Here is a 13,141-nt window from a genome sequence, read left to right on the forward strand (position 1 = left end):
AGGAGTGGTATTCGGGGGCAAGAACTTTACTGTGATGAACCCAAACTCCTCGAAAATTAGGTCATCCAAGTTTGGAGGATGAGCAGGTGCATTGTCCATTACTAGCAGGCACTTGAGATCCAATTTCTTTTCCAGGAGATACTCCTTCACACTAGGGCCAAACACTTCATTGAACCACTCTACAAAAATTTCCCTCGTGACCCATGCCTTACTATTAGATTTCCAAAACACACACAATTTACTCTTCATAACATTGTTTTTCCTGAACACTCTGGGATTTTCAGAATGGTACACTAGTAATGGCTTCACTTTGAAATCCCCACTAGCATTAGCACAGAACATTAGCGTCAGCCTGTCTTTCATAGGCTTGTGTCCTGGCATTGCCTTTTCCTCTTGTGTAATGAAGGTCCTCTTTGGCATTTTCTTCCAAAAGAGGCCTGTTTCATCACAATTGAACACTTGTTCAGGTTTCAGTCCTTCAGCCTCTATGTACTCCTGGAATTCATGCACATATTTTTCAGCCGCCTTGTGGTCCGAACTGGCAGCCTCACCATGCCACCATGTATGCCAGTACGGTTCTTAAATCTCTCAAACCAGCCTTTGCTGGCCTTAAATTCACCCACATCACCACTATTTGCAAGCAATTTCTTTACCAAATCTTCATGCAACTGCCTAGCCTTTTCACAAATAATCGAAGTCATAAGAGTATCTCCTGCTAATTGTTTCTCATTTATCCACACCAATAATAACTTCTCAACCTCTTCCAGTACTGGTGATCTCATTTTTGTCAGCATAGTTACTCCCTTTGCAACAACAGTGTCCTTTATTTCCTTTTTCTTGGCCACTGTGGAACATAAGGTTGTGTAGGGTTTCTTATACATCCTGGACAGTTTGGCCACACTTGTATCACTTTCATATTGTTCAATGATGGTTTTCTTAAATTCAATCATATTTCTCACCTTCTTTACCACAGGCTTGGCACTAGGAGCTTTCTTTGGAGCCATGGTAGCTTATTTAGTACTGGCAAGCACTAAAATAAATGGAATATTATGAAATATTTCGCTGGAGCACGTGAGGGGACCTTCGCTCACTGGTAAACAATGCCAGACTGGCTGCCGCCCCGGCTCACACCGTGGGTACGCGTCCCGGATGAACTACGACTCGCGAGTCAACCTATGAAAAGCGAGTCCATGTTTATACGAAAATACCCCTATGATTGGCGAAATTTACGATTGCCGGGAACTACGAAAAGCAGAGGACCACTGTATAGGAGAGAGGAGCTTATGACAATGTTTCGGTCTCACTTGTACCGTATATTTACGAAGTCGCAATGACTGAAGCATCGTCGTAAGCTCCTCACTCCTATATGCGGGTTATTTGTCTATGAAGGACCTGTAAAAATAATAGAAGAATAGAAGGCCGTATGTGAAGTGATATCTCAGCCTTATAAGCCTTCTGTTGTTCTATTATTTTCACAGGTCCTTAACCCTTAAACTGTCCACACGTAGATATATGTTGACATGCGGCAGGCTCCGAACGTAGATCTACGTTTTTTTTTTATATGCTTTCAAATTGGGAAAATCAAGGTCGGAGCGCTACGCACGTGAACGTAGGTCTACGTTTGGACAGTTTAAGGGTTAATAATGTGAGAAATCACAAAAGTCCTTAGAAGTTCACATTTTTTCATAGTGGTTGTTTTGCATATTGTGAACTTGGTCAGTCTCTCAGTTTTGGTTGAAGATGTTCAGTCGCTCATTCTTAACTGAAGGTGGTCACTTCCTCAGTCTGGCACTGTAATAACTACCTCTGTTTTCTATAGTAATACCATTATCTGTTTTCAGTTAAATACTTCCCATTTTCTCATTAAAAATAGGCAACTTATAATTTCTCCCACAGAACCAATAAAGATGGAAGATTGGGTGGATAATGGTGACTGTTATAAGATGTGTGGTGACAATGAGGACAGGAAAGATGTAGTGACTAACGTGCATCGTCTTGATGACACCTCGACAGATATTTCCAGGGAAACGACCAATTACAGCCAGGTGAGAAGTTGCCAATGATTTCTTTCTTCGTTTTCTAGATCTCTGTTTTTTAACGTCTCTCACTTGTACTTGAGGGGGAAGGGGGTCTTGATGCAGGGGAAAGGCTTCTTACCTGCATCAAGACCCTGAAGACCCTCCCAGGGAACCTTAGACATCAAGACCCTGAAGACCCTCCCAGGGAAGCCTGGTTTAGAGGCGTGTATACCTGGAGTATACCAGTCAACTCCCCCCGCAGACCGGTGTAGGTCATCCAGTGTAAGAATTAGCAGAGGCTTGATTCTCTTTTTTTCTAAGCCTATTTCAGTCATTCATGTCAAGAAGTATTGAAGACTCATTCCTCTGTCAAAGTCATAGACATACACCCACATAATACAGTGTTTGTACAGAGATGGCTGATTCATAGTTGTGCATGCAGAAAGTCCATAGATATGCAAAGCATTTATAATAATATAATGTAATAATAATAATAATAATAATAATAGTATAATACAGGAGGCCCTCCACATTCACAAGAGTTAGGGGATCATGAATCTTGAAAATTCATGAATGTTTGGTGCGCAGATATGATGTAGGGAAATATAATACAGTGGACCCCCGCATACCGGACGCATCGCATACCGTACAATCCGCATACCGGACGCTTTGATCGCAAAAATTTTGCCTCGCATACCGCCCAAAAACCCGCTCACCGCCCTTCGTCCGAGACGCGTCCAATGTGCGGCCTGAGCCACGCTCACATGTTCCGCTGGTGGCATTGTTTACCAGCCAGCCTCCGCGGTAACATCCAAGCATACAATCGGAACATTTCGTATTATTACAGTGTTTTTGGTGATTTTTTTCTGGAAAATAAGTGACCATGGGCCCCAAGAAAGCTTCTAGTGCCAACCCTACAGCAATAAGGGTGAGAATTACTATGGAGATGAAGAAAAAGATCATTGATAAGTATGAAAGTGGAGTGCGTGTCTCCGAGCTGGCCAGGTTGTATAATAAACCCCAATCAACCATCGCTACTATTGGTGGTACAGCTGCTGCTGCTGCTGCTGCTGTACCACCGTCAGCTGCTGCTGCACTGTCAGCTGCTGCTGCACTGTCAGCTGCTGCTGCTGTACCACCGTCAGCTGCTGCTGCTGCTGTAGTACCGTCTGCTGCTGCTGTAGCATCGTCTGCTGCTGCTGTAGCATCGTCTGCTGCTGCTGTAGCATCGTCTGCTGCTGCTGTAGCATCGTCTGCTGCTGCTGTAACATCGTCAGTTGCTGCTGTAGCATCGTCTGCTGCTGCTGTAGCATCGTCTGTTGCTGCTGTAGCATCGTCTGTTGCTGCTGTACCACCGTCAGCTGCTGCTGCTGCTGTACCACCGTTGTTGGTGTGGCTTATTGAGAATACCAAGAAACAATTAACCCCAGAGGATTTGCCACCCAGGATAACCCAAAAAAGTCAGTGTCATCGAAGACTAACTTATTTCCATTGGGGTCCTTAATCTTGTCTCCCAGGATGCAACCCACACCAGTCGACTAACACCCAGGTGAACAGGGAAAATGCCTGGAACTAGTGCTCATATTGGTGAATTTAGAGCCAGCAAAGGTTGGTTTGAGAGATTTAAGAATCGTAGTGGCATACACAGTGTGATAAGGCCTGTTCTGGAAGAAAATACCAAACAGGACCTACAGTACTCAGGAGGAAAAGGCACTCCCAGGACACAGTGTCTCATCAGTCATTGCTGCATCTTCAATAAAGGTAAGTGTCATTTATTCTTCATTTAGTAGAGTAGTACATGCACAATATATACTGTGCATGTACTACTCTACTATTGTGCATGTATCCTTCTCTTTGTGTGTAGGAAAATGTATATTTCATGTGGTAAAATTTTTTTTTTCATACTTTTGGGTGTCTTGCACGGATTAATTTGATTTCCATTATTTCTTATGGGGAAAATTCATTCGCATACCGAACATTTCGCATAACAGCCAGCCCTCTTGCACGGATTAAGGTCGCTATGCGGGGGTCCACTGTACAGTGGTAACTTGACTTAAGAGTGCCCCAACTTATGAGTTTTCTGAGTTACGAGCCGTTGCTCAGTCGATTTTTTGCTCTAAGTTGCGAACCAGAATCCGAGTTACACGCTAGCTTCAGATACTCTGCCAGTACAAGTGGCCCTCCACATTCATGAGGGCTAGGGTATCAAGAACCTCGCAAATGTTGAAAATTCGCGAATGTTTGGTACGCAAATATGTTATGGGGAAATATAATAATAGCATTTACTTAGCCTAACAATACTGCTTCTTTAACCTGTTGAACCACTATCAATCATAAAACATACGAAAACATCGTAAAGTATTGCATATACACGTTATGGTTTAATAACAAATAATGAACAAACAAAACACTCACCAATCGTGAGGTTAGGCAGATGAACTCTGATGACTTGTGATGATGATGACAATGACGATGATGATGGTGATGATAATTAGCCATGCAGTTACTGATGACAGTTGAATGAAGGTGATTATATGGAGTGTAACTGCATGGCATGATGAGTCTAGTGTGTGGAGTCTAACTCTTTGCTGCCAGCGTCACTGCCGACATCGCTAGTGTCAGAGTCAGTAACGGAGTCAGATTCTGCCACAGGTTGAGGGTCAGGTGAGGTGGTAAGGGTAGTGGCAGGCTTCTTTGTGAAGAACATTGTGATGGGTAACTGAGACCGTTTCCTCTTCATATCTACAAACAGAGTTTTGTAGGGAATTATGCTCCTATCAATGTCATTCATCAAATTCAAAGCCCTCAACATCGATGGGTCTGTGTATTAAAAAAATTGCTTGAGCTGAGCTGTCATTCTCATCGCTTGCCCTACTTTTTCAAGGGTCAGGGCTTGAGGTTGATCCGCCTCAACAACACTCTCCTCATCTTCATCCTCATTCTCTGCCTGCACAATCTCCAACAATTCTTCATCATTTAGGCCCAGTGCATGTTCTTCAACCAGTTCTCTCACCTCACCCTCCTGCATGTCCTCAAACCCTACACCACCAACTAGCCTTGCTAACTCCACAGTCTTCCTCACGGCTTTGTTAACCTCGTCCTGAGCACCAAATCCAACAAAGTCACACACACACTCTGGCCACAAAGCCTTCCAACAACCCTTCACTGTCTGAGGGTGCAAATCCTTGACACTATCATGCACTATTGAGAGGCAGTCAGCAATGGTGAATTTCTTCCAGTATTGAATGACGCTCATATCTGGATCTGCATCCAACACAGTGTGGAGCCTTTGCATTGACCTCTGTGTGTAGTAGGCTTTAAATGTAGCTTTCACACCCTGATCTAGAGGTTGTATCAGGGAGGTTGTGTTTGGTGGTATGAACACAACCTCAACATCGTCACACATTCCCTCCAGAGATGGTGGGTGACCTGGAGCATTATCAAGAAGCAGGAGGATTTTGTTTGGGAGGCCCTTCTCTTGTAGGTACGCCCGTACCTCCGTCAGGAAGTGTCCCTTCAGTGCTCTGGGGTTGGCAGCATTATAAATAAAGCCTGGCTTTACCATATGCCCAGCAGCGTTAGCACATAGCATTAAACCCAATACCGTGCTTGTAACAATATTGAGGCCGAAAAAGCATGGTTTTCATGGTGCCATGGACACAGAGACTTCTCGCCTCAATCCAACCAATCACAAACCTTCTGGGCGGAGCTTGAAGGTGGTGTCACTTGGGTGTTGTCAACTGCTATTGGCTGGGAGCTCCAGGAGTGTTCAGTACTGTCTGAATTGTTGAAGGAGCAGCTTTTCGAACCTCACTCTCGATATTTCACCAATTTACACCACTCCAGAATGGCGGTAAGTTACTGAATGTGTTTCCAGTGCATTATTGAATGTTTGAACCTCATTTTGAGATGCAAATGAATTGCCTGAGGCATTGAGAAGTAACAAGTGAATGCACTTAAAGTTATGTTTGCTTTTTTGTATCAATATTGAGTCAAGCCCCGACAATGATAGATTATCACGTGCCACTGAAGGTATCATATATCATGGATTAACAGATCACAATTAGACCATTTTTGTCATTGATAGCTAACAATTTGCTTATTTGGAATGCTCATTTTGTTTTTTCTGTTCATTCTAGTTTTATGGATCAAGGGCTCAGAGAAAAAGGGATTACATCGTGCCAGAGTTACATGATGACAGTGACACTAATGAGGAAGTGGATTCTGGAGATGAATATGAGCCACAGCCAGATGCTTCTGCTTCAAGTGAAGATGAACGTGAAGATTTGTCTAAGAGAAGTGGGAAAGTTAGTGTGAAAGGAAGAAATGTACGAAAACAAGCAATTGAAGATGACGAGGTTGCTGAAGCAATTGTCAACAACACTAACGCCACCTGGAGCAAAGTTGACATAACAAATACTCCATTACCTGACTACAAACATGGCGTACCAACACATGTCAAGAGACCATTTGAATATTTTTGTGAGTTATTTACTGCAGAAATGTTAGAAAGCCTTGTACTTAACACAAACTTGTATGCAACACAGACAGATGTTAATACTAACTTCAACACAACTAGTCAAGAGATCATGCAATTTGTCGGAATTCTGATATTCATGAGTATGGACAGCCTGCCGTCTTTAGAGGATTACTGGTCTTTTTACCATTGTCATCCTGATGTTACAACTGTTATGACATCTAAAAGGTTTAGGTTACTGAGGACAACTATTCATGTAAATGATAATACCGAGGCAACAGCTGACAGATTCCATAAAGTAAGACCACTGTTTGAAGGTCTAAGAAAAGTATGCCTAAAAGTTCCAGGTACACCAAAGCAATCAGTTGATGAGGTAATGGTAGGATATAAGGGAACAAGAGCAGGAAATCTCAGACAATATATCAGGACCAAGCCTGATAAATGGGGATTTAAACTTTTTTGCCGGGCCAGTGATGATGGGTTTATACATGACATAATGATGTATCAAGGTCAAACAACATTTGATTATCACAATGTTAGCCTAACAGAGGAGGAGAAAAAAATGCCTATAAGTGCCAAGGTTGTTATTTGCCTTGCAAAGACTATGGACCACACAAAGACCAGTGCAATTTATGCAGATAACTTCTTTACCAGTTTGCCTCTAGTGAAATATTTGCACGCTACATTCAACTGCAGGTACACAGGCACTGCGAGGGACGGCAGAATTGGAAAACTACCGCTTATGTCTGTCAGTGACATGGAAAATAAAAAGGTGAAAAGGAGTGCCATGGATTACTGTTCATTGGATGGTGTCCTTGCTGTACGTTGGAAAGACAGTAAGGTTGTTACTTTATTGACTAATGATGTGGGCATCAACCCAGTGACAAAGATAAAGAGGTACAGCAAGGAGACCAAGCAAGAGGTGGAGGTGGACTGTCCTGCAGTGGTAAAGAATTATAATGCCCATATGGGAGGCATATATAAGACTGATATGTTGGTGCATCTCTACAAATCTCCACTCAAAGCAAAACGCTGGTACATGAGGCTCTTTGGATATATCATTGATCTTTGTTGTGTCAACGGCTGGTTGTTGTACAGGCGTGACTGTGGTGCTTTGAAAGAGAGATACATGAACCTCAAGGAATTCCGTTTTTCCATCTCCCATTCTGCAAGAAAACCAACCAAGGGAATCCCAAGGAGCCTGAGATCTCCAAGTTCTTCAAATTTACTGTCTTATTCAAGGTCTTCTTCACTCAATGACATTCCCAATCGGTATGGAAAAAGGCATCGTGATGATACAAGATATGATCAAACACACTGGCCAGTTTGTACAAAGAGGCTTTCATGTAAACATTGCAACACCAAAAACAAGAGGACCTACTCTTCATTTTCTTGTTCCTTCTGCAAGGTTAATCTATGTCTGAACTCAATGAGGAATTGTTTCCTGGAATTCCATAAGGAACAGGATGCTTAAATTCCTCTGATAAACATGTTTAATGTCATAAATACAGAAAGGATACTCATTTTGTGACATATCCATATTTTTGTAACTTTTTAAAATTTTTGTATTATGTCAATTACTACAAATATGTTAAAATTATTAAAATCAAGTTTCTGTGCTTTTTTTTTTTTTTAATAAACCTTAATTGTATATATATGCCTGTTATTATCAGTTATAGCAGATGTTATGATTCTTTTAGATAAATACCATTGTCAGGATTGCATCAGATTTGATGCCTGATTTGTCACCTGCAGTTTAACCATTGTTGGGAAGCGCCTCATATTTGATGCGGCCAAAAAGGGTACTTTATGGCCCAAAAATAAACTAAAAAAAAAAAAATGATCACAAATGTCTTAGAGTTGCTTATATTATCACAATATAGGTTGCAATTGTTGCAGTTTCTCAAATATGAGGCATGACCTGGAAAAGAGTTAAATAATTTTCCAGTGGCAGAATTGCTCAAATAACCTGCTCTACACTTGTCTACCCCTCAAGGAAGGTTCCTTGATGTTGGTGAGGGGCTCTTGATTTAGGGAATTGGATCTGTGCTCCAGTTCCCCGAATTAAGCCTGAATGCTTTCCACATCCCCCCCAGGCGCTGTATAATCATCCGGGTTTAGCGCTTCCCCTTGATTATAATAATAATAATAACACACTTGTCTAGGAATTTCACCTCCTCCAGATTCTTGATTTTCTTTGAGTGCTTAGGGTCGGCTCATCAATAGCAGTTGCTGCTCATTTGGGGGCCATACTTGCACCACCACACAAACACATGTGTATGGTAGGACACAAACAGCGCAGACCAACGTGAAGAATAACTGGACAATGACTGAGTGAGTGGCTGACTGGCGGGCTGGCTGCCAGTTCAGGGGGTAAGAGGGAGGGTACTAGGGACGCAGCAGGAAATGTAAATGTGGTTGGGTGGCTGGGCATTTGTGATTGTTCGAAGCTCGTGAAAGTGGAAATCATGAACGTGGATGGCCACCTGTAGTTAGCGCAGTGAATGCCACAACATCCGCCCAGCATCCCGCAGGTGAACATTTTCACCTGCCTTGGTCATTTACTATTTATTTATTTTTTTTTTATTGTCACACTGGCCGATTCCCACCAAGCCTGGGTGGCCCGAAAAGGAAAAACTTTCATCATTCATTCCAACACTGTCTTGCCAGAAGGGTGCTTTACATTACAGTTTATAAAACTGCAACATTAACACCCCTCCTTCAGAGTGCAGGCACTGTACTTCCCATCTCCAGGACTCAAGTCCGGCCTACTGGTTTCCCTGAATCCCTTCATAAATGTTATTTTGCTCACACTCCAACAGCACGTCAAGTATTAAAAACCATTTGTCTCCATTCACTCCTATCAAATACACTCACGCATGCTTGCTGGAAGTCCAAGTCCCTTGCACACAAAACCTCCTTTACCCCCTCCCTCCAACCTTTCCTAGGCTGACCCCTACCCTGTCTTCCCTCCACTATACCATGCACCTGCAACATCTGCCACATTGCCTCCCTATCCACCCTGTCATATGCCTTTTCCAAATCCATAAATGCCACAAAAACCTCTTTAGCCTTATCTAAATACTGTTCACTTATATGTTTCACTGTAAACACCTGGTCCACACACCCCCTACCCTTCCTGAAGCCTTCTTGCTCATCTGCTATCCTACTCTCCATCGTGCTCATAATTCTTTCCATAATAACTCTACCATACACATTACCAGGTATACTCAACAGACTTTATTTTTTTTTTATTATTATCACACCGGCCGATTCCCACCAAGGCAGGGTGGCCCGAAAAAGAAAAACTTTCACCATCATTCACTCCATCACTGTCTTGCCAGAAGGGTGCTTTACACTACAGTTTTTAAACTGCAACATTAACACCCCTCCTTCAGAGTGCAGGCACTGTACTTCCCATCTCCAGGACTCAAGTCCGGCCTGCCGGTTTCCCTGAATCCCTTCATAAATGTTACTTTGCTCACACTCCAACAGCACGTCAAGTATTAAAAACCATTTGTCTCCATTCACTCCTATCAAACACGCTCACGCATGCCTGCTGGAAGTCCAAGCCCCTCGCACACAAAACCTCCTTTACCCAATCCCTCCAACCCTTCCTAGGCCGACCCCTACCCCGCCTTCCTTCCACTACAGACTGATACACTCTTGAAGTCATTCTGTTTCGCTCCATTCTCTCTACATGTCCGAACCACCTCAACAACCCTTCCTCAGCCCTCTGGACAACAGTTTTGGTAATCCCGCACCTCCTCCTAACTTCCAAACTACGAATTCTCTGCATTATATTCACACCACACATTGCCCTCAGACATGACATCTCCACTGCCTCCAGCCTTCTCCTCGCTGCAACATTCATCACCCACGCTTCACACCCATATAAGAGCGTTGGTAAAACTATACTCTCATACATTCCCCTCTTTGCCTCCAAGGACAAAGTTCTTTGTCTCCACAGACTCCTAAGTGCACCACTCACTCTTTTTCCCTCATCAATTCTATGATTCACCTCATCTTTCATAGACCCATCCGCTGACACGTCCACTCCCAAATATCTGAATACGTTCACATCCTCCATACTCTCTCCCTCCAATCTGATATTCAATCTTTCATCACCTAATCTTTTTGTTATCCTCATAACCTTACTCTTTCCTGTATTCACCTTTAATTTTCTTCTTTTGCACACCCTACCAAATTCATCCACCAATCTCTGCAACTTCTCTTCAGAATCTCCCAAGAGCACAGTGTCATCAGCAAAGAGCAGCTGTGACAACTCCCACTTTGTGTGTGATTCTTTATCTTTTAACTCCACGCCTCTTGCCAAGACCCTCGCATTTACTTCTCTTACAACCCCATCTATAAATATATTAAACAACCACGGTGACATCACACATCCTTGTCTAAGGCCTACTTTTACTGGGAAAAAATTTCCCTCTTTCCTACATACTCTAACTTGAGCCTCACTATCTTCGTAAAAACTCTTCACTGCTTTCAGTAACCTACCTCCTACACCATACACTTGCAACATCTGCCACATTGCCCCCCTATCTACCCTGTCATACGCCTTTTCCAAATCCATAAATGCCACAAAGACATCTTTAGCCTTATCTAAATACTGTTCACTTATATGTTTCACTGTAAACACCTGGTCCACACACCCCCTACCTTTCCTAAAGCCTCCTTGTTCATCTGCTATCCTATTCTCCGTCTTACTCTTAATTCTTTCAATTATAACTCTACCATACACTTTACCAGGTACACTCAACAGACTTATCCCCCTATAATTTTTGCACTCTCTTTTATCCCCTTTGCCTTTATACAAAGGAACTATGCATGCTCTCTGCCAATCCCTAGGCACCTTACCCCCTTCCATACATTTATTAAATAATTGCACCAACCACTCCAAAACTATATCCCCACCTGCTTTTAACATTTCTATCTTTATCCCATCAATCCCGGCTGCCTTACCCCCTTTCATTTTACCTACTGCCTCACGAACTTCCCCCACACTCACAACTGGCTCTTCCTCACTCCTACAAGATGTTATTCCTCCTTGCCCTATACACGAAATCACAGCTTCCCTATCTTCATCAACATTTAACAATTCCTCAAAATATTCCTTCCATCTTCCCAATACCTCTAACTCTCCATTTAATAACTCTCCTCTCCTATTTTTAACTGACAAATCCATTTGTTCTCTAGGCTTTCTTAACTTGTTAATCTCACTCCAAAACTTTTTCTTATTTTCAACAAAATTTGTTGATAACATCTCACCCACTCTCTCATTTGCTCTCTTTTTACATTGCTTCACCACTCTCTTAACTTCTCTCTTTTTCTCCATATACTCTTCCCTCCTTGCATCACTTCTACTTTGTAAAAACTTCTCATATGCTAACTTTTTCTCCCTTACTACTCTCTTTACATCATCATTCCACCAATCGCTCCTCTTCCCTCCTGCACCCACTTTCCTGTAACCACAAACTTCTGCTGAACACTCTAACACTACATTTTTAAACCTACCCCATACCTCTTCGACCCCATTGCCTATGCTCTCATTAGCCCATCTATCCTCCAATAGCTGTTTATATCTTACCCTAACTGCCTCCTCTTTTAGTTTATAAACCTTCACCTCTCTCTTCCCTGATGCTTCTATTCTCCTTGTATCCCATCTACCTTTTACTCTCAGTGTAGCTACAACTAGAAAGTGATCTGATATATCTGTGGCCCCTCTATAAACATGTACATCCTGAAGTCTACTCAACAGTCTTTTATCTACCAATACATAATCCAACAAACTACTGTCATTTCGCCCTACATCATATCGTGTATACTTATTTATCCTCTTTTTCTTAAAATATGTATTACCTATAACTAAACCCCTTTCTATACAAAGTTCAATCAAAGGGCTCCCATTATCATTTACACCTGGCACCCCAAACTTACCTACCACACCCTCTCTAAAAGTTTCTCCTACTTTAGCATTCAAGTCCCCTACCACAATTACTCTCTCACTTGGTTCAAAGGCTCCTATACATTCACTTAACATCTCCCAAAATCTCTCTCTCTCCTCTGCATTCCTCTCTTCTCCAGGTGCATACACGCTTATTATGACCCACTTCTCGCATCCAACCTTTACTTTAATCCACATAATTCTTGAATTTACACATTCATATTCTCTTTTCTCCTTCCATAACTGATCATTTAACATTACTGCTACCCCTTCCTTTGCTCTAACTCTCTCAGATACTCCAGATTTAATCCCATTTATTTCCCCCCACTGAAACTCTCCTACCCCCTTCAGCTTTGTTTCGCTTAGGGCCAGGACATCCAACTTCTTTTCATTCATAACATCAGCAATCATCTGTTTCTTGTCATCCGCACTACATCCACGCACATTTAAGCAACCCAGTTTTATAAAGTTTTTCTTCAACAGACTTATCCCCCTATAATTTTTGCACTCTCTTTTATCCCCTTTGCCTTTATACAAAGGAACTATGCATGCTCTCTGCCAATCCCTAGGTACCTTACCCTCTTCCATACATTTATTAAATAATTGCACCAACCACTCCAAAACTATATCCCCACCTGCTTTTAACATTTCTATCTTTATCCCATCAATCCCGGCTGCCTTACC

The 13,141-nt window shown here is 42.3% G+C and overlaps 1 protein-coding gene across 13 annotated transcripts in view; it reads left to right on the top strand.

Moving 5' to 3' along the window:
• LOC128702468 (tigger transposable element-derived protein 1) overlaps positions 1-13,141 on the top strand; it is a 490,624-nt gene that overhangs the window by 447,463 nt on the left and 30,020 nt on the right. For 8 of the 13 annotated variants that reach the window (XR_011394765.1, XM_070105323.1, XM_070105324.1 and 5 more), the window contains exon 6: positions 1,897-2,045. The exons of 3 other annotated variants lie outside the window; for them this stretch is intronic. Coding sequence is in view for 9 of the 10 variants with exons in the window: in XM_070105323.1 (XP_069961424.1) it covers positions 1,897-2,045 (149 nt within the window). In the remaining variant the exon portion in view is untranslated. Of the gene's footprint in view, positions 1-1,896; positions 2,046-6,157; positions 8,117-13,141 lie in introns of those variants that run through there. 2 more of the 13 variants (XM_070105320.1, XM_070105322.1) reach the window with 2 other exon arrangements.

Source organism: Cherax quadricarinatus, chromosome 98 (genome assembly GCF_038502225.1).
Source record: "Cherax quadricarinatus isolate ZL_2023a chromosome 98, ASM3850222v1, whole genome shotgun sequence".
Lineage (NCBI taxonomy): Eukaryota > Metazoa > Arthropoda > Malacostraca > Decapoda > Parastacidae > Cherax > Cherax quadricarinatus.